The sequence below is a fragment of the Phasianus colchicus genome, chromosome 9 (genome assembly GCF_987193195.1).
Source record: "Phasianus colchicus chromosome 9, bPhaCol1.hap1.1, whole genome shotgun sequence".
NCBI lineage: Eukaryota > Metazoa > Chordata > Aves > Galliformes > Phasianidae > Phasianus > Phasianus colchicus.
This window is the reverse complement of record NC_143444.1, coordinates 24,454,180-24,480,499: the sequence shown is the minus strand read 5'-3', so window position 1 is coordinate 24,480,499 and position 26,320 is coordinate 24,454,180. Positions and strand designations below refer to the sequence as shown.

The window sequence follows — 26,320 nt, the reverse complement described above, 5'->3', positions numbered from 1 at the left end:
GCACCTGATCGGTGACCTTGGGAGGGCGGGGGTCTCATTCACTTTTTGTCAAACTATTGCAAGAAAAAAACCCCACCAACACTCTGAGATTCCTCATTCCCCAGAATTCTGGTTGTTTTTTGTTTTGTTTTGTTTTTTAATTTCTCCCTTTTTGGTAGCTGAACAGTTGGCCAATGGTACAACCTCCTCGGTCCCCACACGCACACCTGCCCATAGCACGCTGCCGTCCTCCCGGGGTATGTACAGTTGTCCTTTAATTGTGATTGAATGGTACATTTCCCCCACCCACCCACCCACCTTCCCCCCTGCCTGCTTCACGTCTCCGTGTGTGGAACATCGCCCCGGTTCTGTTGGAACAGCACTGCTGCTCAGTGTCGTACCGTGTGATTGAATTCTCTCTCTGCCATTATTTTCTCTCCCATTCCCGTCCCTTTCTCTGCCACCCTCCCTTTGGCTTTCTGCATTTTTTCAGCAGAAACAAGTTAACCAGACCCGGTACCCTGACTCTCGACCCACTGTGGATGTGCTATTTAGAAAACACATTTGTTGTAATGTGTGTGTATATATAAATATATATATATAATGAATATATCAAGAATATTTCTAAATAAAGTTTTACAAAGCAGCCTCCGCTCGCTTTCCTCTCTCCCCCTCCTCGCACCCATTGGCAATTCAGCTCTGTGCCCAGCTGGGAAAAGCTGCCAACAGCCAGCAGATCCCTTGCAAAACCATTTCCCCATCCTGAAAGCAGGAAGGAAGCGGTGGTGTGGAGCAATCCCCCGTGTTGGGCGGGCGCCTGGGCACTGCCACCTGCTGTGTGCATGTCCCCAGAGGTCCCTCAGTTGTGGCCTTGTCCCTCTTTTGGGGACGGGGCTGCTGGGGACAATGCTGCTCTGCTCAGAGCTGAGCAGTGTTTGGCTATGGCTCAATAGGCAGCAATAGGCAACGGTGGGTAGTTATAGGAATTCTTCCTTTATTTTAATAAAAAAAAAAAAAGAAACGAATGTCAGAGCCTGGTGCACACTAAAAAACAGTTGAGCTGGTGACATCAGTCATTTATATACATATATATAAGTGTATATTTATATATACATAAATATAAATCATTAATAGGCAATATTAAAGATGGCATAAATACACATATAGGCTATGTTGAAGATGGCATATATACACATATACATCATTTATAGGCTATGTTGAAGGTGAATGCCTGCAGCATGCCACAGGCGTGCTGTGAGCAGGAGGACAGCACTATTCCCTTCCATCCCTATGACTTTGGCAGTTGCCATCAGGGTGGGCAGAGCCCCAGAGTTGAGGCGTTGGGTGTTATCTGTTACCAACCCCATCACTGCTGCACAGATGTTCCAACCCCATCCCCACTCTGTCCCGGATGGAGCTGATAGCTCTCGCACCCTTTATCTCTCCCTCCCACATCCTATTCTGCTCCCTGCCCAGGACAAGTTTCCCTCTTCCTCCCCCTTCGTGCAGCCTTTGAATGCACCCAAGGTGAGTTTATAAGCACTCCCTATGTGTTTACACTGAATATTCAGCTCTATGGAAAGTGCTGGGAAGGAGTGATGCCAATCCTTCACTGTGTCACCCCTGATGCTCCCACTCCCGGTGGAAAATTCAATTTATCTTTCAGCATTTGTTAATTTTATTTGTTTACAATGGTGTTTCTTTGCAACACTGCAAAGAAAGTGATGAACACTGTCCCAGCCCCAAATATTTTCTGTATTTGGGAAAAGCTCCTTAGGGCCAACCCTTGCACAGAGGACAATAGGCTGGGTGCTATGGGTGGCTCTGGTCCTCAGACCTGGGTTCACCACCATTGGTGTCGGATGGAGCCAATTGGTTATGGACATTATCTTCAGAAATGATGGGGATTTTGATCCATCTTTTACTGCAGGGAATTTTTTGGCGAATCATAGGGTGGCATTGAAAGGTATTTTGTTCATTCACCTTTTTCCTGTGCCCCTGGTCATACGAAGGCTCCCAGGGGCAGAAAATCCCCTGGTCACGTTGTGGTTCTGCAATGGCTGTGGCACAGATGAAATTAGGAAGGAGAGGAAGTGGCATTTAGATAAAATTGAATTAAAACTATAAGAAAAGAGAAGGTGGGAGGAGCACGTGTTTAGAGCCAACAAAACAAGAAACCAAAAAGCAAAATCACCCCAAATTTGTGCAGCTTTCATTGTCCAGTCTCATCATCTGGCTTTAATTACAACCTTTTTAGGAAAGCTATGCTTCAGGGCAGCCTAGACTGGGAAAAAAAGCAAGTACCTGCATTACTCAGTGCCTTCCCACATTATCAGATTAAAATATGCTCACGGAACAACAGGCCTCAAATATTCCCACCCATGCAGGCGATGGGAAAGCTTCACCTTCATTATTAGCAGCCATTGACAACTGGGAGCAGCAATTTATTGCTGGCAGAGCTGCTCTCTGCTCATCCCTCGGCTGCCAGGGTTCACACAAAGCCACACAAAGGCTGCGGGTGCCCAGGGGACCGCATGCTGTCACGGGCAGAGCCGTCCTCCTCCCATCCCTCCCCTGCCTGCCTGGTTCTCCTATCTCTCCCTTTGCTTCTTGCTGCCCGACACCTGAACACCACTTGGGGCTCACTGAGTTGTCACAGCCCTGGATAAGGCTCACGGTGATGGCCAACCCTATTAGGAATGAAGGTGGGGATGCTCCAAAGCACACGGGGCTCCAAGGAGCCTCACGTCAGGGGTCCTGCCGTCGTCTCCAGGTTTGTCACCCCTCGGACACATCGATTTTTCCTCTCTCCTCGAGCTATTCTGAGACGCCCCAGTGACCTTTCGGGGAACAATTTACCATTGTGTTTTGGTGAAGCCCGGCCTCTATTTTTACACTCTGTTTTGCTGATGCGGGCAAAGGGAGCGAGACGGGAATCCAGCAGGAAATGGGAGGGAGCGTCTGGAGCGCAGTTCAATCTGCCCCGGCCCTTTGATGTGCCGGGACTGGGGCCGGGCCGGGCCGGGACAGCTGCGGGGATGGGGCTACGAGACCCAGGGGGGCTTCGCTCGTGTCCCTTCTAGCACTCCACGTGGATCGGGTTAGGGGAGAAGTTTTGTATTCAGGGTGTGATGAGTCCCTGGCACAACTGCCCAGAGAGCTGTGGGTGCCCCATCCCTGGAGGTGCTCAAGGCCAGGTTGGATGGAACCTGGCAGCCTGAGCTGGTGGGGACACCCAGCCCACGGTAGGGGGTTAGGCTGGGTGTGCTTTAAGGTCCCTTCCAACCCAAACCATTCTGTGATTCTGTCACTCAAACTGCGTGGGATGATTCTTTCACGCTACCCTGTATGTCCACAGGGTCCAACCTGTCTCCTATCCCATCTCCCATCACCCATCTCATAACCAGTGCCGATCTCACTCACATACGGCGCTCGATGCCCGCACTTTTGCACGCGCATCCTTCGCTGCCGCCTCCCCGGAACGGGCTCAGGGCACTCCGCGTCGCAGATAAGCGCTGCATCAAAGCTACCGCAGCGCACCCGCTTCCTGCCCTCCGGCGGGGCCGGGACCGGCGGTGCCGCTCGGGGCTGCGGCTGCTGCCGGGCCCTGGGCCGCCTCCAGCCGCCACTACCCCGAGCCGCCGGCAGAGGGCGCTGCGGGACGGCCGCAGCCACGGCCCGGACCCGAGCGGGCGGGGGCTGCTTCGTGACGGCGGCCGGGGCTGCCGGCGCTGCCCGGTATCTTAACGGCTCGTCTCATCCCTTTCTTTCCTCTTTCCCCGTTTCCGTTTCTCTTTTTCCCATTCTCTATTCCCTTCCCCCTTAACCTATTCCCCTTCTTCCTTCTCCCTTTCCCTTCTTCCTTTCCTCCTTTCCCCATTTTTCCTCATTCCCTTATTCCTTTCCCCCCTTTTCCATTTTTCCTCATTTCCTTTCCCTTTTTCCCCTTTTCCTCTTTCTTATTTTAATTTTCCCGCTCTCCTCTCCTCTCCTCTCCTCTCCTCTCCTCTCCTCTCCTCTCCTCTCCTCTCCTCTCCTCTCCTCTCCTCTCCTCTCCTCTCCTCTCCTCTCCTCTCCTCTCCTCTCCTCTCCTCTCCTCTCCTCTCCTCTCCTCTCCTCTCCTCTCCTCTCCTCTCCTCTCCTCTCCTCTCCTCTCCTCTCCTCTCCTCTCCTCTCCTTTCCCTTCCTCTCCTCTCCTCTTCCTCACCCCACCCCCCCCCTTCCCCAGGCTCCCCATTTCTTCACACCCATTGAAACGGCCCCTCTACACCAATGGAAATGGCAAAGACACCTCCAGAAGCTTTCACCTTTCATACTTCAGCCCCATATAGGGCTCCACTGGAGGCAGAAGGTGCTGCGATTTCCCCCATTCCCTCCACTACCTGCACCAATTTGCTTGGGTCACAGCCAGAACAGCGACTTTATTTTTTTATTATTATTACTATTATTTTCCTTTTTAATTTTGCAGCCAGCCAAATGCTGCAGAACCCAGAGGCGAAGCAGCCGGGCCAAACCCTGCCCTGTGTTATGGAAATCACGGCTGCCACCCGGCAGATGCGGGCTGAGGAAATAATGCGGCTGTTGAGCCGACACAGAGGAGGAGAGGGGAGCTTTTGTCTGGCACTCGCCGGGGTTGGAGAACACTTGTCGAGCAACAACTGGAGCTCATTGAAAAGAAGTGGAGGTTATTAGGAGCGTTTCGCTCGATGCCGATGGCCCCGTTATTTTTCCCTTCAGATGCCAGGCAGAATCTGCGGGGCTGGGAGGGAGAAGTGAGATACCACCTGACAGCACGCTGATGGTGGAGGGAATAAATAGGGCTGGAGGCAGCCGGCAGGGCTCTGGCAGCTCGGACTCCGTGTTTCAAGGGTGCTTCGCCTTCCCCAGGGTAACTGAGGCAGCACAATGATCAGCTGGCCTGGGAGACGTCCATCCATCCCTCTATCTACCCGCCTATCTCTCCCTCTGTCTCGATGCACGTCCCTCCAGCCTCCTTTCTCTGCTCTGAAATAAAAAGCAACGATCCCCTTTCCGAAGCCAGGAACGAAATGAATGCCTTCTCTCCCTAATTCAGGTAGCTCCTCATAAATCTTCCCAGCTTCAGCGTGGTCTCCTAGGACTCCTGGGGCAGTTGGGAACCTATGTAATCAGCTCGGATGATCAGCACTGTTTGTCGCTCTCCAGTTGCCGAAAAGCCCTTTGAACCCTTTGTGTCTTTATTGAATGATCCCGGAGTCCCCTGACGATTTTGCCAGTCTGGCCCATTCTGCACGCCAGCTCCTGGCTTAATAACCCACTGAAATCCTGCAGTGAGTGTGGAGGGTAGGGAGAGCCACAGCCCCGCTGCCAAGCCTCTTATCACAGCATCTTCCCATGTCTCCTCCTCGGTGCTCCCACACGCTGCAGATTTCCATGAAAACACAAAACGTGGCCAGCAAGTAGGGCTCAAAGCCAGCATGAGAGCATCCAGGGAATGATACAACTGGTGCTGGGAGAAGAAAGCTAAAAGTCCCCTTGCGGAGACTCAACAGGGGCTGGGGCAGATGAAAAGTCACAACATCCATAGGTGAAAGTGTTTATTTTAGCACATTTTAGTGCCTTTTTGGTTTCAGTTGGTCAGGAACCAAACTGAGGGATGGCGGCTGCTGGCAGAGGTTTGCTGTGATGCTGAGCCCTTTGGAAGCACTGCTCAGGTTGCAGCCTGCTGGAAGCAAATCCAAAGCTGTCCAAACCCAGGAGGATTCCTTCCATCAGGGAAATGCTCAGCTGTCATCTTTATAAATCCTTTGAGTTGGAAGGGACTTTTAAAGGTCACCTGGTCCAACTCCCCTGCAATGAACAGGGAGAGCCACATCCACCTTCAGTGGACAGCTCTCTTAAGCTGAAGTTTTGCTGGAGATGTCTGCCATCTGCCCCAGCATCCCCAATAATCCCACACTGATCACCAGCCAGATCTGCACCTCTTCTACACTCAGTTCTTCCCAGAAGCATTGTTGGTGTTTCTCCTTCTGAAGGATGCTGCTCTCCATACCCCACAACTTAGTATGGACCACCATCAAGACAGGCAAAGTAACCTAATCTATGAGCGCATTAGGGTGTCGGAAAACAATAATCCAAGAAGGAAACACATTATCTGTCCTTGTTACTTTACAAAGTAATTTAAATTAATTTTTCCCTAGAGTGGTTAGGGAGCACAGCAACTTGCCCTTGCCTATTCTCTCCAGCTAATGAAGCTTTACCAGAGACTGCTCATGAATTCCTATTAAGACCTCATCGTAGAGGTTACAGGGCAAAGCAATTTCTGCTCCTGGGAAAGATGCCTATGAATTTGTAATTGTAAGGCCGTGTTTGATAGGGATTAGCATCTGAAAGGGGTAGAGTGGTGGGTAGCAGAGAAAACATTATTTCAATTAGCAGAAGAAAAGCAACTTAACATCTGATTTATAGTTTACACTTTCAATTTTCTCTTATTCTGGCATTTGGGATAATTATTTCCTGAAATCATCCACACCCACCAAGCAGCCAACTCTTCCTTTCTTTTCCTCCTGGTCATGTTGGTAGTGATTGACATGGGAATGGCTGATGAGCTGGCTTTGTTCCTTTCTGTTCTTCTCCCAGGCAATAGCCAGACTCAGGGAATGTGGGGACGGAGGGGAGGATGCTGTGCCGAGCCTGACTACAATGAGATGCGGTGTTTCCCATCATGCCAAGGAGGTGTAGGACATGATGGAGCTTTGCTCAGTTGTTGGGATCATGGCTGGCATAGTGGCCAGCAGCATGGCACAGTGCTAATGCCCTTTGCTCCCACTCACAAAATGGCGCAACTGGGAAAACATTTAAGGAGACTGGAAATGCCCTGGGATACCTAATGCCCAGAGCTTTCCTCTGCGCTCAGGAATTGCTTCTCATCACTTATTTACTTTCCTCCCAGCCTATAGATGCAGATGCCTTTTGCTCTGTGTAGACTTGCCACAACCCACAGTCCTGCTGCTTTTCTCAGCCTTATTGGTCTCCTGCTTTCTAATGGCAATGCAATTGGTTTTCGGGCTGGAGATTCCTTGTAAGAAGGCATGTTGTTATTTAAGGAAGATCATGAAATCCATCCTTAATGAAAGGACAGGAGAAACCCCTTCCACTGAGTTACGCTGAAGCCTGAGATTATCATTTTTATGGGCTTCCAATCTCTCCAGCCTTGTGTCTTATCAGCAAATGCAGCTGGAGGCTTCAAAACACTCCCAGCTTGCTGCTGATTTTGCGGGATGAAGATTAGAGATGATCAGATAGTGAATTATTCATTCCACTTGATATCTCTGGGCAGGAGGGAATATCCAAGCAAAAGTCAGCTCCCTCCTTGCTGTCTGAGCATCTCCTGCTCTTCCAGCAGTATTAGGGAAGAGCAGAAGCAAGGGGCCAGGCTGACATGAACACAGAGCCGGAGCCCCAGAGCCATTAGCCCCACCAGCCTCCTTCACCTGGTGGGCAGAGAAGCAGCAGCAATGGTTTAAGAATGAATGAGGGTAGATTTACACTGGATGTAAGGAAATTTGTCACGATGAGGGTGGTGAGGAAATGGAACAGGTTCCTCGGGGAAGCTGTGGATGTTCCATCAATGCTGAGCTGGACGTAGCTTTGAGGTTTAGTGGCAGGTGTTCTTATGGTAGAGGGATGGATTAGGTGGTCTTTAAGGTCCCTTTCAACCCAATGATTTTGTTATCTCAGAGGAAAATGAAGAGAGTAGCACAGCCCTAGGGTGGATGAAGGGTCACAACACCGATGTTAGGGACCACCTACCAGCTCTTGTGGGACCTCTTTGAGCCATGTAATAAAGCACAGGGTGGGGTGCAGCCCCATGGAACACGGTGGGGCAGACATGCTCTACTGCATGATGGCAGCAGGGTGCCAGCTCCCTCTGAGCACTGGTTATTACACAGTCCAATTGGACACTGTTTCATGAAATTCCTCTGGGGGGTGGTGGTTCTGGATGTCCCTTGTCCTTCTCCCTGCTTCCCAGACCTTGCAAAACCCTTCTGCCAAGTGACTCTGCCACTGAATAACCGGCCAAGGAAATATCTTACCCATTGCAGGAGGGGAACGTCCTGCCAGCCCTGATTTGACCCTGCTGGGGAGTCTGGGCAAAACCCCACGTTTTTAATGGAAGAAAAGGTATATATATATTTTTTCTTTTTGCACTGTTCAGGCTTGCTTTTATCTACTTTATCTATTTGTTTATTTATTTATTTTTATGGCTCTTTCTGGTGAATGGGGGGAGAGATGAGGTGGGTGAAAGAGGGGAGGAGGGTGGGAGGGAGGAAGGAAATGAAGGAAAAAGAAAAACAACCTCCATACAAACACTGAAGCCCACAACGATTCTCAAAGAGGAACTGGCATCTGCTCTGAGCCGTATCACCCAGGAACACATTTTAGGCTCAGGAATGTGCTCTGAGCCAATGTTAATTTTGGCTAAAAAATAAAAAAAAATAAAAATAAAAAACAAAAAGAGGAAGAAATATCTTTTTTTTTTTGAGGATATCAACATAATCCTGAAATGCCAAGACCTGGATATGTCCAAGTCCCATTCTATAGGAAACAGCTCCTAAGAGTCCCTTGGAGAAAGCTGTGCTGGGGCTCAGTGCTGCAGACAGAACTGCCCTTCCCTGCCTCAGTTTCCCCCTTCAGAAAAATGGCTCCAAAAGGGTTTGCTCTGCCACATCCCTGTGCTGCTGAGAGCATAAACGTGAGGGATGACAACCCATCCAAAGTGCTGCAGTGGGAACTTGTAGCTTCTTGTCTCTGCTTTGCATGCTTCCACTGCAAGAATCACAAAAGGATGAAGCGGTGGCAAATTATTTGCTGAAATTTCTGATCTTGTCCCTGCAGTAAATCCATTGCCATTGCTGTTCCTCATTCCCCCCCAGGCCTGGCTGAGTGACGTGCAGCCAAGCAGGTGCCACTGGGCCCTTTGGCCACAGTTGTGCATACCTCCCTAATAGCTGCCATAGACTCAGCAGATGCCTGGGAGCAGAGAAGACCTTTGAGATAAGCAAAGGAATGAGTCCCTGCCCTCATGGCCAAGGGCAGAAGAAGAACCCTGCCTTAAGTTTCTTCTTTCTTTGGAAATCAGCCCTGCTGTCCCTTGAGCTGAGCTGAGCAGACAAGATGAGAAGAAGTCCCCAGGTGTGGAGGGGCTGAGAGTGATGCGGATGCAGGGTGGGCAGCAGCAATAGATGGTAGATGTCACAGGTGCTGCACTTTCTAAAGACAGCCCCAGGACTGGGTGCTGGTGAGGCTTTCTGCTGAAGGCAGGCTTTTTTTTTTTTCCTTGGTGGGGTTGTACTGTGCCAAGAGCACAAGATCTGAGTGCTTCTTTGGAATGGATAACATGCAAATAAGTTGCTGGGAAACCAAAGGTCACTCTCATTACTATTTCTTCCTAAGCCAGCTCATCCCTTTTGGTCTGTAACAGCATTGCTTTTAAAGGGACACACTATGGGCAGGTCCTTCCCAGGTGCACGGAGAGAGTCCCCTCCTTGGAGAGCCCTTGGTTGGAGAGCAAAGCTGGTGGGGCTGAGGCTGAGCCCACCTTGTGCTGCATGGGGGATTGAGGCATGGGGAGATGAGTGTGCAAAGGAACTCGGGGGAAATCTGGGGGCTGGGTTTGTGCACCTCCAACACATTTCCAGGATAAATGACACTGCTTGAGGTCTGGGGAAAGCGGGGGAATGAAGAGCAGGATGACAGCACTGCTGTCGTGTGTTTCTATCTCTTGTGGTGTCAGAAAAACTTCAGGATCAGCCCTGAAGGCTCAATAAAACCAACGCTCTGTTTACGACGTTTAATAGGCTCTATCTAGCAACGGCTGTGATAGAGGAGGCAGCAATCAGCAGTGAGGCCAGTTTAATAAAGGATGTTTCTAAGCCACAAATGTGTTTTCCCAGCTTGTTAATGACACTTGGTGCAAAGGATGGCAGCATTCCTCTCCTGCACCTGGCACTCCGTTTCCCTGCTGAGCTGTGCTGTGTGTGGGATCCGTGCTCTGTGGGTGCTCCCCAGGACTCCAGCGCTGGGATAGGGCACAGGGGTGGGAAGGGGTTCCTAGGGGAGCCCCAACCCCTGCACTGTGGAACAGTGGTGCTGCCGGGAAGCTCTCAGAGCTGAGATTTCAGCTCTCTGCTCGGCCGCATTCCCCGAAGACCACAGCAGGGATTTACCGATGAGGGCGTCAGTTCTTCCTCCCGCACCCGTACAATCGCTGTCCGTGTATCTCGGCTCCCTTCCAAGCCCTAAGGGAACAGCCAGGTTCAAGTCACCTTGCCCCAAATTCCCCTTAATCCCTCTACTCTGGGGCGGAAGAAAGAGACACCTCCTCCACACCCCTCCTCCCCTTCCCGGAGTCGGATTTGAATACCCAGGTGTGAGCATCAGCCACCCTCGAGTTAACGAGTTTGATAATTTACCCGGCTCATTCCTGCCGGAGGGATCCGAACGCAGCGCGGCTCTTCCCGGCCCCGCACCGCCACCCGCAGCCCCACCGCCCCGCATCGTAACCCCGCACCATGCCGGCCCTGCGGCTTCTCGCCCTCGGGCTCCTCCTGGCTCTGGAGCCCGCGAGCTGCCAGGAAGGTAAGAGCTCCGTTCCTGGAGAAACTGAGGCACGAGGGGTAGGGGTGGCTTTTGGGACAGGAGAGTTGCTTGGGCACGGGAAAAATGCCTCAGCTCCCCCTGCAGCTCTGCCTTCCTATGTGAGCTCAGTGGTAGATCTGGCTGCAGGCAGAACAGTCTTTACCTGTTTAGCTTGATGCCAGGTTACACGGTGATGCAGCAGCTCCAGCTGATCCCCAGCACTTAGAGATGGGCGATGTGTTTTCTTACAAATTGCTTTCTTTTTTCCCCCTGGAAGGCACTGCTCTGCTTCTTGCTCTCAAAGTGGCAGGATTTGTTAATCTGTAGTTCTGATCTGTGTGGAGGTGACAGGGCCAAATATTTTCCTCTGCAAATCACGCTTTCATTCCCTTCCTGGAGACTTAATAGAGAAACTTCCTATTGCTCTGACATTATTTTTACGAAACTCGGGACTTGTCTGACACTACAAATAATCAGGAGTAATTAAAGCAAATCAGATCCTGCCAAAGAGCTGGAAAATTCCCTCCCCCTTTCTCCTCCTAATGCCCCGGCCTTGACCGCTCTTCCTCTATTTGTTTACCAACTCGTGAAAGATTGAGCAGTGTGGGGTCTCCACCGTCAGCAGGATTGCGTGTTTTGCTGCTGCCTTGAAAGAAAGAAAAAAAGAAAAAAAAAAAAAAGAAAATCCTTTAGCGAAGTTTCAGAGCTGGCACAGCTTCCTCAGCCATAGCAAAGCACTGGCACAGCTGCCCAGGGAGGTGATGGGGTCACCGTCCCTGGAGGTGTTAGGGACCATGGGGATGTGGCACTGAGGGACGTGGTCAGTGGGCATGGTGGGGTGGGGTTGGGGTAGTGTGATCATAGAGGTCTTTTCCAATGTCTATGATTGTATGAAAGCTCAGGGGACGGCTGATGCCTTCTAAACACTTGGGGAAGATGGCCCAGAAGTCCTGGATGTGCCTTCAGACCAGCCTTGGAGCACGAAAACAGTTACAGCACTTGAAAGGGCTTATTTTGGCACTGATGTTTTCCTTGGTCTTGTTTATAGCTGCAGATGGATGGGTGTGTGTCTGCCAGGGAGTGCAGAGTCTGCATCCCACACTGGTTAGTTGGCTGAGGAGTTCCTGTGTGATGGAAAAAAACATCATTACTATGGGCAGAAGGGAGATGAGGTGGCAGGGATGCTCTAAGAGGGATGTCTCCATTAAAACCTTTTTTGGGAAGGGGTCTCTCTTTCCCAGGGTCATGCACCTTGCTGAGCACTTTGCCTCTGCTCTGGTTTTCTGCTCATATTTGTGCACTGTGTTCTTGTACCCTCTGGCACGAGGCTGTGAGGCTGCTCGAAGCCAGAACTGCCCCATTCTTGTGTGCTGCTCATCCCTTTAGCTCTGGGTGCTCTGAAATTGCATGGGAACAACAGTCTGAAGGAAGCATTGCTTGCAAAACCTGTATCTCCTGAGCATAGCTGGCTGAAGGAGCTCTCCTACCATTTATCTTCTCACCTTCCTTCTTGGAAGACCAAGAGAAGAGAACTTGGAGGTTCTGATCGCTGCTGAATGCCACAGATCACTTGAAGTGGGAAGGGATCTCTGGAGGTCACCTGCTCAGCCCCAGCAGAAACACCTATGACAGGGTGTCCAGACCCAGCTCCAGGCAGCTTTTGAAGATCTCTAAGGAGAAACGTGCTCTGCTGCCCCATCACCTGCGCAGCACAGAAGTGCTTCCTGCTGTTTTGACGGCAATCCATTCCTAAGCTGACCCTGAACTCCCTCAGCCCCATCACAAACCTCATTGAGGGCTGGAAACCATGGCCTCAGCAGGAAAATAAAACACAAATAATAAATAAATCTAGCAGAGATAACAGCCAAGGACTGAGCGAGGGAGGAAATGAAGCTGTCAGGCCCCCAGGGCAGGGGGAACATTTGTCTTTGGGGCTGTGCTGCAGGGTAGAAGCACCTCCTGCCCATTGGGTAGTGCAGGTGGTGACCAAGTCCTGCTGCCATCCGTGTGGCACTGCTCAGCACTGATCTGAGGGGCTGCAGTTGAGGCATGTGGATACAAGAGGGAATTTCCGTCTGGATTCCTTCTGGCTGAGTGTCGATCCGAAGGTTTTGCTGTGAGCACATCTGCACAGGCAGGAGGAAGGGTGAGAAGGCTGCCGGCAGCACAAGCAGCATGCCTGTGACGGACTGGTTTGCAAACACAGGTTGCACAGTCCACTTTTATTGCCTCTGGGAAAGGTTATTTGTAGTTGAGAGCAGAAATTTGTCTGGACAGCATGTTCAGCCATATAAGTCTCTGGAACTGGGCTGACGTGGTCCCACTGGTGCCTGTTAGCAGTGGCTGTGACGTGGCTCTGCAGAACTCAGCTGCCTTCTGAGTCTTGCTGACACTGTGCTGGAGAATCTCACCCAAATGGGTAAAGCACATAAATGCATTTCTAATCCTTCTTCTCCTTTTTTCCCTGCAGCCAGGGGCAAACTTCAGCCTTGGTCACAAGGTGTCATTGCTGTGGTGGTGTTTCTGGTGCTGGTGGCAATCTGCTTCGTGGTCAACAGGTTCTGGTGCAAGAAGCAGCAGTGAGTGCTGGGGCCCTGGGGCTATCCTGTCCATCACCAGCATGGTGATGTGGACTCAACCCATGGGAGATACAGTGTGGGGCCACTGCTCAGCTTGCCTGACCCCTTGCCTGCCTGCTGGGCTGCAGGACTTGGTCTGGAAGCCCAGCATTGATGAGGACAAGTGCTGAAGGGCCGAGATGTGCACACATGCACACAAACGCTGTGCTGTGCCAGGGGAGGCACTGCCCTGCCTATCTTTCCCTGTCACTCCTGGCTGTGGGTGATCATTTTGCAACGGTGTACACAGAAGGCAACTGGAAAAACCAGTTAGCAGGAGAAAACAACCCTTTGTGTGTGTGTGTGGATGGATGAGCAGGAGCACCCTGCTGAGATGCCACCAGATCTAGCCAGGGTCACACGTTGCTGAGAGTCCCATATCATCCCCGTGGTGTCACAGCTGTTTCCTTCTCTCTGCTGCTCTCCTCTTACCCCTGCACAGCCCCCATTGTTGGGATCTTTCCTCTCCCCTCCAGGGATAACGTTGAGACAGTGGTGAGCATTGGGGCCAAGGAAGAGGCTGTTGTGCCCAACGGACGTGAAGGGACATACGTGACCTCTGCAGTGGACTTCAGGTGAAGGACTCCTCCCTGTGACCCTCAGGCTCAGCAGAGTCATGTCCTGCTCTGTCCTCTGGCAAGTGTTGGGGCACAATGACAGCTTGTGCTTCTCCCTCTGACAGGTCCAAGGAGAACAAGCACGCCTATGAAAACACTTTGGATCCAGAGGAGAAGGTGATCACCACTGCCATGTAGCACCAGCTCGTGGTGGGACCCTCTGCACTGACATCCCCATGCATGGCAGCTCCTCTGTCCCAGGCCTTCAGACTTTTGTCCCTTTGTTAGACCCTAAGAGAGGTCTGGGGCTGTCACCTCCCCAGCCCTGTGGCCACCCCCTCACCTTCTCAGCCCAGCTGATGTCCCCCACCCCCTGGACCAGGGGATGCTGACCCATTCCAGATTCTGCTGCATGCATGGGACCCCATGTTCCCTCCCCAAATCCCTTCCCCTCTGGGAAACAGTCAATGGAAAACCCACTCTCATGTCAACATCTCATCCTCCTTTTTATGAACAAAGGCTCCATGCCATGCATTTCAAACTCAGAACAAACCGCCTCCCCTGTACATATATTCTCTGCCAGCAATAAAGGGAATTGCTGTCCATCCAGGCTCATTCTGCTGGTGATCCATAGGATTCTCCAGCACCTCATGGCACTCCCGGTCCCTGGGCACTTCAGGAGGGTGGGACAGTATGGAGAAGGGTGCTCAGAGAGGGGTCAGCACCTCATGGATGGGATCCATTGCTTATTTCCTAACTTAGATTTCCTTAGCACCAGGGGATGTAGCTTGTGATAATGTGTACAGGTTGTGTCCTGGTGCCACCGACAGCTGCAAGCTCCTTTTCTGCAGCCACAGCTTCTGTAGGTGATGCTGCTGATGTCCCTGATGGGTGGGGACAGAAATTCAGGCATGGTGCAAAACAGGAGTGTCCCCATGCCACATATCTCCCCATTAAGGTAAACATCGTGGAGCCAATGCTGAGAAATCACAATGGCATCAGGGAAATTGCATGGGGTGGAAGATGGGACAGAAGGGCTGAGCCCTGTGGTGCAGCTCTCCTTTTGCAGATGGAGGCTGCATTGTGCTAGAAGTGTTTTTATGAATGCAGGGCTGCAGCAGGATCTGGATGCTGCTCTGAGATAAGTGTCACTGACACTGCCTCATGCCCAGGGAATTTTGGGGGTGTATGGCCATAGGGATGGGAAGGAGCTCCCTCTGTTCCTCCCCCCGCCCATCCCCAGCACACCTCCTGGCTTTTCTCTGGTGGCTGCCACGCTGCACAGCTCTGACAAACAAGCTTCCCAGATCTTCCTGGTAATGATTTGCTCAGCAGAATGTACAAGGATTACTCATTTTGTAGCCTGCTGCATCAGCACTCTGGCTCGTGGCTTGAGGAGTGGCAAAAAGATTGGAACCCATTAATTTTTTACCTCTCCGTTGCAAAAGAAGTTACAAAACAGCGGCCTTATAATGAGTAACAAGTTGCCCTCGACTGCATGCACACCCTGGGTGAGCCATGATGGGTTGGGGATGGGCAGTGGTGGCAGGTGGATGGTTGGACTAGATGATCTTAAGAGGTCTTTTCCGACCTTAATGATTCTATGATGCAGGGATGCTGTGGTTGCTCAGTGTGTGGCATCCCATTCCTGAGGAAGGCAGGTGTAGGTCTGGGCAAGGGCAGGGATGGGGATTTGGGATGAACCCCGGCGGTCTCTAACAAACAAAACGGAGCAAGCATAAATGAAATTTATTGTTGGAAAATCTTAATTAGATTTTAAGCCCCAAAGGGAGAAAAGAGAGGTATTATCTGACGCAGCTAATGAGTGTTAAGGGTCTATTGTTGTCTTTCTTGTTTACCTTTCTGTGCTGGCTGATATGGCCTGGATCCTCACCTGCGCTGCCATAATTAGGATATCTCATCTCCCACTGATAGGACTGGGGATGCTGTTTGTAGCACAGTGATGCACCATCCCTTCCTGGTGGAAAAGCACGGTGAGGAAGACTGTGTCCTGGCACCTACTGCACTGACCCCATGAGCTGGGGGATGCCCTCGAGCCCCCAGCTGCACCTGAAACCCTGGGGTCATCAAATCATAGAATGGCTTGGGTTGGAAGGGATCTCAAAGATTGCCTATTACCAATCTCCTGCTATGGGCAAGGTTGCCAACCATTAAAATCACCTGCTGGCCCCAGGTGATACCACTAGCAAAGGCAGGTTAATTCTGCCTAACCCTAAGGATATGTAAATTATTTCAGGTGGTTTAATTGAGGGGTTGCTGTATAGGATTGAAGTGTTGCAGAATGGGAGGTTTGTTCCAGCCTTGCCCCACGCAGTGCAGGCCTGGGTTGATGTCTTGGTGCTGGGCTCATCAGTGTCCAAGCAACGGGATTTGGACCTGCAGAGCACAAAGAGGGGTTTGGCACCACTATGGGAGTGAGTAACAGTGGCAGAGCACGTGGAGGGGACTATCACAGCCCCTTGGGTGCTGCCTGGTGGCATCAGTGCAAACGGGAGCGGGGCACGTGAGACAGATGCGTGTGGGCAATGGGGCCACAAAGTTTTTGGTCTTGGTTCAAGGTACTGAGAGCCAGGAGTAAAATACCATCCATTGTTGGTTCATACACCCTTAGTAGCCAAACAAACATCCCTGGAGCCGGTCCTTATCACTTTATTACACCTGCTAGAGTGAATAGATTAAAGAGGACAGGGGAGGGGGGAGAAAGCAGAAGAATCCAGGAGAAAAAAAAAAAAACAGGTTTGGGGATTGTTAATTATTCTCTGGGGTCTCTAATCTTTAACTGGCAAACAGCATTGCTAACTGTCTTAAAGCCCCTCCTGGAACATCCTGATAATAAGCCATCTGCATGAAGGCACCCCGTTATCTGCCCTCCTCCAGCCGTCTGTGACATGGCTGGAGTGGGAGATAATGGATGTGCGGCGTGTAATAACGACACGTCATTCATGATTATCAGCCTGATACCCAACCTTTTAGCTCCATTGTTTGTGCATTGGAAAAAAAAAAAAATAATAATAAGGAAAAAAAGAGAAGGGGAGGGAAGGGAAGATGGGGGGGATGTGGGGGGGGAAGGGATTTTTGGTGCTGTGTGTACAGTCTAAAGCATCTCCCTGCCAAAGAGGCTGGCTCTGGTGGCATCTCCCTGAGGGGCTGTGGTACCCGGTAAGGAATCGCCCATCCGGATGCTGTATCCATGGTGATGGATGGAGAGAGATGAGGCAGCACAGAATTGTCACTGCCTGGCAGGAGATGTTGGGGACAGGGCTTGGGAGACGTGGTCTCCAGCATTCTCTCTTCGTGCTGCTTTTGCAGTGGGGTCCGTGAAGGAGGTTGTGTTGCGCAGCCTTTTTACAGGGAAAATGTCTGATGCAGAGCAGAAAGACCAAATCATTCCCTGCACATAACAGCTCGGCCCCTTGGGGATGTGGGATTTTATTCTTTCAAAGCTGGGGGGGAGGAGGAGAGCTGGAGGGCAGATCTCTGAGAGCAGCGTGAGCCCATGGGTGCTGCAAGGGTGACAGCATCAGCACTTCTATCTGCGTGCAGCCCCTGTGTCTCAGCTTCCCCGGTGCTCGCTGTGCCGGGAACAGGCAATGACTCGTCTTCCTGACCCTAACAACCCTCCCGCGAGCCCATAGGCAGAACCAGGCTGTGCTGCGCTCAGAGCCTGAAGGGCAGATTTGTTTGCATCCCGGTTCTCCCAGTGCCACCCAGCGGAGCTGCGCGGACCTGCAAGCTCAGCTGGGGAAATGGGGGGGTCCTACAGCCGTCACCCGGCCCCCAATCTCGAGGGGTGGGCATAGAGAACCTCCCCGTGCCCTCCCCTAAACTCCTCCGGCACCGCTCTCTGATGGCGGTTTTTGCCTTTCACTCGTGTACTGAGTGCTCAGTTCTCAGCCTGTACAGGAAAAGTCCTGGGACCAACCCATGCTTTGTTTCTGCCCGTGGATTTTTGTCATTGCTACCACTGCTTTTGTTTTGTTTCAAAGGCAGCTTGCTGCGGTTACTTCCTTACCACAGAAAAGCTAACATGGTGCTTGGCAAGGGCTTGGCATCCCGTTGCACAGAACGGCTGCAAGCTCTCTTCTCAGGGGATAAAATTTCTTCAGTAGCATTTGTGGCTTGGGGAAATGCAATGCCAGGGCTGCACCCTCCTGCACTGCACAGCAACAGGCACAGCTCATTCTCAATGAAGCTCAGCTGGCCTCTTCCTCTCCTACTGTCTGTAGGTGCAAAAGCATCCAGGGCCATGTTCCCTGACCATCTTGGCAAGACTTTATTCACAATTTAGAGGGGGATGAAGCTAAGGTCACGTGGTGCTGAGGGCTTTCTCCAGGCTACCCAGTGTCTAAGCACCCTCAGCTCCAGGGTGAGGGTTGGGAAAACCTGCTGGTCTTCATTTCTGTAATGCCAGGCACAATGCCAGCCTGCAGCTCATCAAGTCAGGGTTCTTCCCTGAGCTTAACGTACAGGTGCTCAGATAGAAATCCCAGCAGGACAGGCTAGAGATGAGGAGAATGCAGAAGATCCCTGCCAACCTTCCAAAAAGCCTCAGCTGTGCTTTTTCTGCTGCAAGGAGGGGACTTGAACCTGCTGGGCACAAGGTGCTCAGTGCAGGGTTAGTGTGGATGAGACATAAGGTGGGTCTGGTGGGTATCCCCCTCCTCGGCCCCGGCGTTCAGGAAGGCTGCAGGTTGGCACATCTGAGTGGAAAGTGGTCTTTGGGAACTGTTTGTGTCACCTCATAAGGTCAGCGAATCTTTTTCAAATGCAGATGGATGCCGCTGCTGGACTTGAGGATGAGCTGCTGTGTCAGTGTAGGAGGCTTGGAGGCATTGGGGATCAGCTCAAAGCGGAGCAGGGTCAGTGCCAGAGCCACCTTCATCTCGTTCATAGCAAACTGCTGCCCAATGCAGTTCCTGGGGAGAGGATAAAGGCTCAGGTTGAAGCCTGCAAGTTATAAGACCACAGTGCCTTGGGTGTGGGAAGAGCTCTAGAGCTGGCAAAGCTCAGTAGAGATCCCACCATGGAGACTTCTTGAGATGGCCAAGTCAACTTGACCCAGGTGTGCTGAGGGGATTAGGCTTAGGAGCACAACCCCGTGTACATATGAGGAGGGAAAGGGATGAAGGATTTGCTACCTGGGTCCTGCAGAGAAAGGCAGGAAAGCATGTGAATGCCTGTGCGCTGAGTTCTCAGGAGAAAACCTCAGGGGATCAAATACCTGTGGGAGCAACGAAGGCCATTTGGTCAACATTGGCCCAACCATGAGAAGCACCAGGTTCTCTGGTTCCCAAGGAAGGGCTGGAAGTGGCCTTTGCTGCTCCAGGGGAGCTGCAGCTGACATTCATTCATTCCTCTGCAAAGCTACCAGATGGATGAAAAGAGGGTGCTGGTGGCTTTGCTGATCTTCCCCTTGGAGATATCTCATCAGAGCTGCTGAAGGCAGGAAGAATAGCTCCATTGCATAAAGGCAAGCTATTAAATACCCTTTTCAAAGCCTTTGGGGTGTTTGGTAACATCACTGAACTTTACATGTGGATACGGACTGTTGGAATAAAAGGCAAAAAGAACACCCACCCACCCCAAAAATTTGGCATGGAGGTGCAAGCTGCCTTGTTCAAAGACAGTAGTAGTCTGGGCTCTGAGATCATCTCCGCATTCTTGCTATGAAGGTGACATACCTCAGGATCTTCCCACACATCCCGGTTCCTGTGAATACCAAATATGTTCAACGAAACCTGGGAGCCTGAAATTGAAAAAATACTCATGATGTGAAAATACTCATCGTATGAAGAGTGAAGACCAAGAGTGTTTGGAGGATGCTCTCCTTCGCTGGATTCAGCAGGGGCTGTGACAGAAGATTTGGCGGAAACATTTCTCAGCCTGTCCACATGGACCAGCTCTGAATCCTTCCCATAGAAGAAATAATGGTCTCAAAGCTGGGCACCACTCTGGTACTGGTGGGTGAACCCCTACTCTTGGACATGATCAGTATTTGCAGGTCCACTCTGAGCTCTGAACACTTGGTGCCCTGTTGCATGTGCCTGGGTCCTCACCAGTCACCCTTCCAGGCTGAATGAGCGTGGTGGCTCTGTGCAGCCTTTTGGAGAGGGAAGTAAAACTGGAAGCTCCCCAACCAGCCCCTCCACCCTTATGATGGACAGCAGCAGGAAGGATGAACACAGACCTTCAGGTAAGCTGCGCCCATCAGAAAATGTGACAGGTTTAGAGAGCCTTCGGGACACAGCAGGGACTGGTGGGAACAGGCGCAAGCTCTCCTTGATGCACATGGTGCTGTATGTCATCTTCCCCAGGTCCTCCCTGAAAGCAAACCAGGGCTCAGGCTGTCAGTGTCATCCAACCCAATCCGTCCCCACCATGCCTACTTACCATGTCCCTCAGTACAGCATCCCCAGGGTTCTGGAACCTCCAGGGACAGTGACCCCACCACATCCCTGGGCAGCCTGTGCCAGTGCATCACTGCTCTTCTGGAGAACAATTTATTCCTGATATCTAACTTGAGCCCCTTCTTTGGCACAACTTAAGGCAATTACCTCTACTGAAGAAAGCTTCAGGTAAAGAACTCAGCACTGCTAGCTCACCACTCAATGGTGTCCCGGTTCCCCACGATCCCCTGGATCTCCTCCCTGCACCGTGCCTGGTGCTCGGGGTGCAGTGCCATGCTGTACAGGAGCCACGAGATCCCGCTGGCTGTAGTGTCGTGTCCCTCAAACATGAATGTGTCCACCTCTGCACGCAGGTCCTCATCAGACAGGCCAACTCCATTCTCATCCTGGCAAAGAGAAGAACATATCATTCTCATGCTCTCATTAACTGGGCTAGCTCTGCTGGGTGTTAAAAACAGCCCAAGAAGGACCTGGTTTGGTTTCTCTTGTATCTCTCTGTATATCAAGAACTAAGCAAGTAGAAATTAAATCCAGTATACGTGAGAACTGAGCTGTTGGTTGCTGACTCTGCAGTCAACAGAGCTGGGTTTTGTTGCAATACCAGCTCCGGCCCTTCAGCAGGACAGCCTATTGCAGGACAACCCATTTGTTCCCCCATTACGTTTTTTAGTAGTTTGGGTTTTTTTTTTCCTGCTTTTGTTTAAGATGGTGGCACAAAAGAAAGCAGAAGCCCTACAAAGGGCAGTGAGCACAGTGCCTTCATCCTCAACAGCAAATGACAGAAACTCTATCTAGAGTTTCTGAAGACATCTGTGAAGGTAGAACTACAGAAGGGGAGGAGCAAAACCTCCTGAGAGGACTGCAGCCAAGGCAGCCTCCTTGTAACCTCCCCAGTGGTCTGTCTTCAGGTTTCTGATAGCCCACACCTTTCAAAATAGGAACGTACTTGATGGAAATGAACAAGGAAAGTGAAATTCTGAGCTATTTATGTTCAGTCACCGCATCTCAAGCATCTTTATTACCTTTCCTGTTTGTCCACCTTTCCCCAGGCTAGGAAATAGAGATGCTGGTTCAACCCTTGTGCCATGGAAGTACAATCTATGGTGTCTGATGGGATTATTTCAAACCTTCACCTTGGTACAAAGAAGAATGTCCAGAAAATCCAGGTGTCTCTTCTTCAGGATCTTGTCTAGCTCCTCATTATTGGAGAGCAACATCTTTCTTTCTTGTATTACTTTATCTGTGTAGAAGAACAATCAGTGTTAGATGCATCCTGCCAGAGAGCTCACAACTGTTTGTTCAGCCTCTTGGACCCTGTTTAATTTGTAACTCCCTGACCAGTGCTTGCTGTAACCCCACTGAGCTGCTCCCAGTGCGAGTGTGCAAGAAGTGCAGCTGGGAGAGCAAGGAGCAGAAATACCTGTGTGGGCATGGGCCCGTCTGCAGGCATCCTGAAACTCCCGGCTGCTGCGAGTCAGGTCATAAAAGGCATCTTGGTAGGAGAAATTCTGTATTCTCTTGTTTATGAGGTAGCCCAGGTCGAAAACAGCTTTGATATAAGTGTCTGAGTTGCTGTAAGAGGCCAAGGTCAGAGCTGGTGTTAGCAGTGCGAGTGGAGTAAACAGGGGCACTTGCTGTCCCAGAATTGGGAAGTTTGTGCGCTGACCTCTGAGTCTGGCAGTTGGTGCTGTAGCTGAAGGCACATTTCATGATGCTGTCCAGTGCCATCAGGCTGACATCTTCAAAGAGCTCTACTGACTTCTTTTTCTCCCATTTATCCTAGTGGTGGAGAAAGTGTGAGGAGAGACAGACTTCCAGAGCAGACTCAGCCACAGTATCAAGTCATGGTTCCTGTCTCTATCTCAATCCACATAGCTAATTATTTTCTCCAAAAAAAGAGGCCCTAATTCACTGCGTATCCTGTGAACATAACCAAACCATTCTTTGCATTTTTTTTTTCTGTTCATAGCCCCATTGCTGAGCTATGAACAGATATTCAACTATGGTTTGTTTTCATTGGGAAGCAGGTGAAAGAGAGAATAAGTGCAACAGCCAGAGGAAGCAATTTCAGAGAAACAAAACTAAAAAGAAAACTTAAGAAAAGAATCCCCCCCAAATGACAGAGCTCTAGGAACCATCTAAGTCTCTTCCCTTCTCTTACCAACATCACTTTGGCCGATTCTGACATCAGGGACACATAAGATTTCAGCACATCATAATGAAACGCTGGAGTGAGCAACTTCCGATGCTGAAACCATTTGGTTCCACCCAAGACCAGCAACCCTTTGCCTGTAGACACCAGAAACAGCCATCAGCTACTCCACTCTGCTCATGGCTCCAGCAGCCTCACTGCTGCTCATGGTCGAGCAGCAGGTGATGTGCAGGGCCTGGGGGGAAGACATGCTACTCAGTGATGGGGACAACTGCAGTGCTAGTGCTCACAGCCTAATCCTCTTGCTGGTTTTAGGATGGAAAAAAGTGAAATAAAGGAAGACAAGAGAATAATGAAACGTGAGGTGGCTGCTGGGTTAATGGAAGAAAATTACTCACCGATCCACGGAACTAAGAACTGATAAGGGACAGGAGGCTTGGGATCTGTAAAGCAAAATAAAGACCAGAACAGTATATGTGACTAATGAATTCAATGCATCAAGAAAATTCAGGATAAATTGTCAGTAAAATCCCTCCTCTTTATCACAATGTACGTAGGTCGCTCCAAAAGTAATGCCTCCTATTTATTTCCATGGAAATATTGTGCTACAAAGAGCACAATAACACTATCTGATAGAGCAAATTCTAGATACAAATCAGTGTTTTTCAACTCTGTCACCACCATTAGCTGTGCATTTTTGCCAACAGTGAACAAGAAGCCTGCATGCCACGCCTGTAAAAATCTGCACCAATGGAGGTTGACCCACTTTTTCACAGCTGCTAGGATGACATTATTGGTTTTCATCAGCCCAAACAGATGGAAGTCAGAAGGCACCAAATCTGGACTACACAGTTGGTGTCAGAAGAATGCCTGCCAAAACTGGCAAAGTACCCCTCTTGCACACTCTTCAAACTGTCATATGGCCTGGCATTATAGTGTTACAAGAGAACGGTTGTCTTTTTCTCAAAGTTCAAACCTTCAGCATAGCGTCATGATAAAGCAGTCAGAGCTGATGAGTAGTTTGGGTTCTGGGAAAACCAGAGGGATCTCCCCTTTCCTATTGCAAAGGACAATGAACATCACTGTACCCACTGAGGGCTGCATCTTGAACGTTTTCTTTGATGGAGTATTCACTTGTTGCCAATTGCCACTCCATGGACTGCTGTGGTGACTTGGGCTTGTAGTTGTGAGATCATATCTTGTCAGTGGTAATGATGTGATTCAGAAAACTGTCACCTTCAGCCTCTTTTTTTGTTCAGTAAGTCCTGACAAACTTGCATATGGTGTTCTTTCTGCTCCTGTGTAATCACTTGGGACCAACATGGTATAAACTTTGTAATGTTCCAACATTTCCACCATAGTTCCCAATGCACTGAAGCTAATATTCGGCTCTGTATGCAGCACCCTGGTTGCAATCCAGAGATGAACTGATTGGGACACCCTTAATGTCATGGAGTGACAGCTGTGTACGGCCATCCAGAATGTGGCTTGTCTTTCACACTGCTGTCACCACTGCTGAAATGCACCACCCACCTCACTGTGCTCATCCACTGTTTGTTCTCCACAAACATTCAGCAAGCATCAATGAATGTCAACAGGTGCCATTTTTTCTGTATGCAGGAATTCAGTGACACACCTTTTCTTTCTGTGCACACACTTCTGTGTCAAACTCACTTTTGTCATGCTGCCTCTCTACTTTGCCAACTGTTGTATGGCAACAAAATGTAATGAAATGTTGTTGGGAAGGTTCAGGCCACACCACCAACATCCTCTTCTGATTGTATGGACCAACATAATGAAATAGGAGGCATTACTTTTGGAGCTGCCCTTGTAGAATCAGTCTTGTTTCCAAGTGTAAAAAACTCTAACGCTAGAGGTAGAATTTAAAAGTGATCTTCTACGTCTATGATCTCAGTGAACATGGGAAAAACTGGGTAGGAACATGTGTGGAAAATAAATAACCATGGCAAATCTCAAAGCTGAGAAGAACGAATGTAAGTTCTTGGGAATTCACCAAGCACAGACTACTCCACAAAAAGGAGAAGAGAGAAAGTCTTCAGATGTCTTTTGAATTGCTGTGCCACATCATGCACATTCCTGCATTTACTAGGAAGCACAAATATTGTGGTGGCTGATGCTGTAGAAGGACACGCTTCCCAGGGAAGAGTGGAGGACTGTAATCCCCAAACCCAAGTGAAGAGAATTACCTCCTCGTCCAAGTATAGTCTTGGCATATTCAGGATGGTGGATTACTAGAGTTGGCAGCACTGGTCCAAACCACCTGGGAAAGGCATAGGGGTATTCTTCTCCCAGTGACACTACCAGACTTAACATTTTATCGCCAGTTATCTGCAATGATAGCAAAGCAAAAGCTGAATTTAGGCAGAAAAATAAGAATATGCAGGGAGAACAGATGCTAAATTTATCTTCCTATGGAAACCACATGCAAGTTGTCTCCTCCTGGGAAACAGAGAAAGCAGCTGCTGGGACAAACCCACCCCAGCTCTGTCCTTACCAGACGGTTGTGGCCATAGAGCCAATGTGCTGGGGGACCAGGAAATGCTTCTAGGGCTTTGAGGATCTTCTTCCTCTCCTGGTAAAACTTGACCACCTTCAGTAGGACAAAGATGACACCAAGCACCACAGACAACTGCAGAATGACAACAGAAGGTCTGACTATGTTGTCCAGGAGAGACACCATGCTGGCCTGAGTCTGAGGTGCCTGACACTGCCTTGTTCTCCCTGATTCTCTTCTAGAGCTCCTCCAGCGGAGCTGGCCAAGTGTTGCTGATGCAAGGTCTGGATGAGTTTTATAGCAGAAGTGTACCAATAAGCAATGTGTCAGCTTGACCCACAGCCAGAATTCCTACACTCCCTGTTGACCCTTTTACCCACTTGCAATAACCTGTGGATGGAAATGGCTTGTTAGCAAACATCCTGTAAATATTTACTTTTTCTAAAGGTTGTTACATCCCAACAGTGAGTGAAAATGCTTGCAGCAGCACAGAACTCCAGCTCTGACCCCCTCACATATGCCCAGGTAGATGAAAGTTCAGTGCTGATAGTCCCCAGTGCACCCACATGAGGTGAAAAGCAAACAGACTACTTCTTTTGGACTGATCCAGCCACCCTCAGCTGTAAAAACAGTGCTCTTAGTGACTGTAACAACACACAGCTGGACTGTAATCAGAGGAACAGCCAAAACCTGACCAGCAGACAAGGGATCATGGTATGCTTTCCAAGTGGTCCTATATAGATGAGCCAGGAGACAAAAGCATTTTCTAGAAGAGTTGACTCTGTCAATACATAAATCAAAGAGTGGGAGAGCAGCAAAAAGAGCTGCAGTAACACTGAGGGACCTCTAACCTGAAGGGAAGGGGTGATAATGTGATGGTTCGCTCCACAGTCCTTGTGAGTCTTCCTTTCCCTGCCCGCAGGGCTGCAGGAGGGCTTGGGCTGAAAATTTGCTACTTTTGGCTGATTTCTAGGTGTATTGTAAAGACAGGGATTCCAGCTGGGCTGAAATAACTTCCCATTTGGGTGTTTGGATATTACAAGGATCAAATGGGTCATCAGCTGCTGGACAAGTCAGTCCAACCTGCTAAAGCAATGAGGCTCCTGAGTTGTGTGAGTGTTTCTCTTTGACTTAACATGTCACAAGACAAAGGTCTTCAGATGGATAGACACCTTTCTTTATCATTTAGTCTGGCTTAGAACATGGCCAATTGAAACCCATGTTTTCTGCTGGTAGAATCATTTTATTGAATGTACACAGCCCTAGTCAGAATGTTTAAACCTTTGGGACAGAAAGTTTGTAAGGAAATATCCCACAAGGCTCACTGTCCACGTATTACTTGACTCCATGACAATATTTGAAGGCTAGTAAACAGGGTGACTTTTCCCTCAGCTGGCTTGTGAGCTGTTTGTTAATGATTGCAATGAGCGCCCTTGGTACGGGTGGTTTCA

General features: G+C 50.0%; 2 protein-coding genes across 4 annotated transcripts; one reads left to right on the top strand and one right to left on the bottom strand.

The window, feature by feature from the left end:
* Window positions 1–10,314: 10,314 nt before the first annotated feature.
* On the top strand, window positions 10,315–15,017 carry PDZK1IP1 (PDZK1 interacting protein 1). The gene is made up of 4 exons (XM_031602013.2): window positions 10,315–10,599; window positions 13,070–13,178; window positions 13,694–13,792; window positions 13,900–15,017. The coding sequence occupies exons 1-4, from the start codon at window positions 10,533–10,535 to the stop codon at window positions 13,970–13,972; spliced, it is 348 nt and encodes a 115-aa protein (XP_031457873.1). The 5' UTR covers window positions 10,315–10,532; the 3' UTR covers window positions 13,973–15,017.
* Window positions 15,018–15,582: 565 nt separating this feature from the next.
* LOC116234410 (cytochrome P450 4A6-like) lies at window positions 15,583–25,161 on the bottom strand. 3 transcript variants are annotated; one of them, XM_090146633.1, is made up of 13 exons: window positions 24,870–25,161; window positions 24,562–24,703; window positions 22,753–22,797; window positions 22,364–22,491; window positions 21,869–21,981; window positions 21,623–21,774; window positions 21,336–21,442; window positions 20,398–20,588; window positions 19,983–20,116; window positions 19,477–19,541; window positions 18,934–19,016; window positions 18,534–18,711; window positions 15,583–16,171 (listed from the first exon to the last, which is right to left on the bottom strand). In XM_090146633.1, the coding sequence occupies exons 1-12, from the start codon at window positions 25,053–25,055 to the stop codon at window positions 18,543–18,545; spliced, it is 1,515 nt and encodes a 504-aa protein (XP_090002759.1). In that variant the 5' UTR covers window positions 25,056–25,161; the 3' UTR covers window positions 15,583–16,171; window positions 18,534–18,542. The 3 variants fall into 3 exon arrangements, with proteins under 3 accessions (XP_090002759.1, XP_090002760.1, XP_031457888.1); XM_090146634.1 differs by lacking the exon at window positions 15,583–16,171 and adding an exon at window positions 16,517–17,155; XM_031602028.2 differs by lacking the exon at window positions 15,583–16,171 and having other exon boundaries at window positions 18,045–18,711; window positions 24,870–25,160.
* Window positions 25,162–26,320: the final 1,159 nt, after the last annotated feature.

Bases quoted from the DNA above. Each gene is read 5' to 3' on its own strand.
- PDZK1IP1 (XM_031602013.2), top strand. From the start codon at position 10,533: ATGCCGGCCCTGCGGCTTCTCGCCCTCGGGCTCCTCCTGGCTCTGGAG. The intron at 13,179-13,693 runs GTGAGTGCTGGG...TCTCCCCTCCAG, and splicing joins TTCTGGTGCAAGAAGCAGCA to GGATAACGTTGAGACAGTGG. The intron at 13,793-13,899 runs GTGAAGGACTCC...TCCCTCTGACAG, and splicing joins ACCTCTGCAGTGGACTTCAG to GTCCAAGGAGAACAAGCACG.
- LOC116234410 (XM_090146633.1), bottom strand. From the start codon at position 25,055: ATGGTGTCTCTCCTGGACAACATAGTCAGACCTTCTGTTGTCATTCTG. The intron at 22,492-22,752 runs GTGAGTAATTTT...TGGTGTCTACAG, and splicing joins GTTCTTAGTTCCGTGGATCG to GCAAAGGGTTGCTGGTCTTG. The intron at 21,775-21,868 runs GTCAGCGCACAA...GGCCTCTTACAG, and splicing joins ACCAACTGCCAGACTCAGAG to CAACTCAGACACTTATATCA.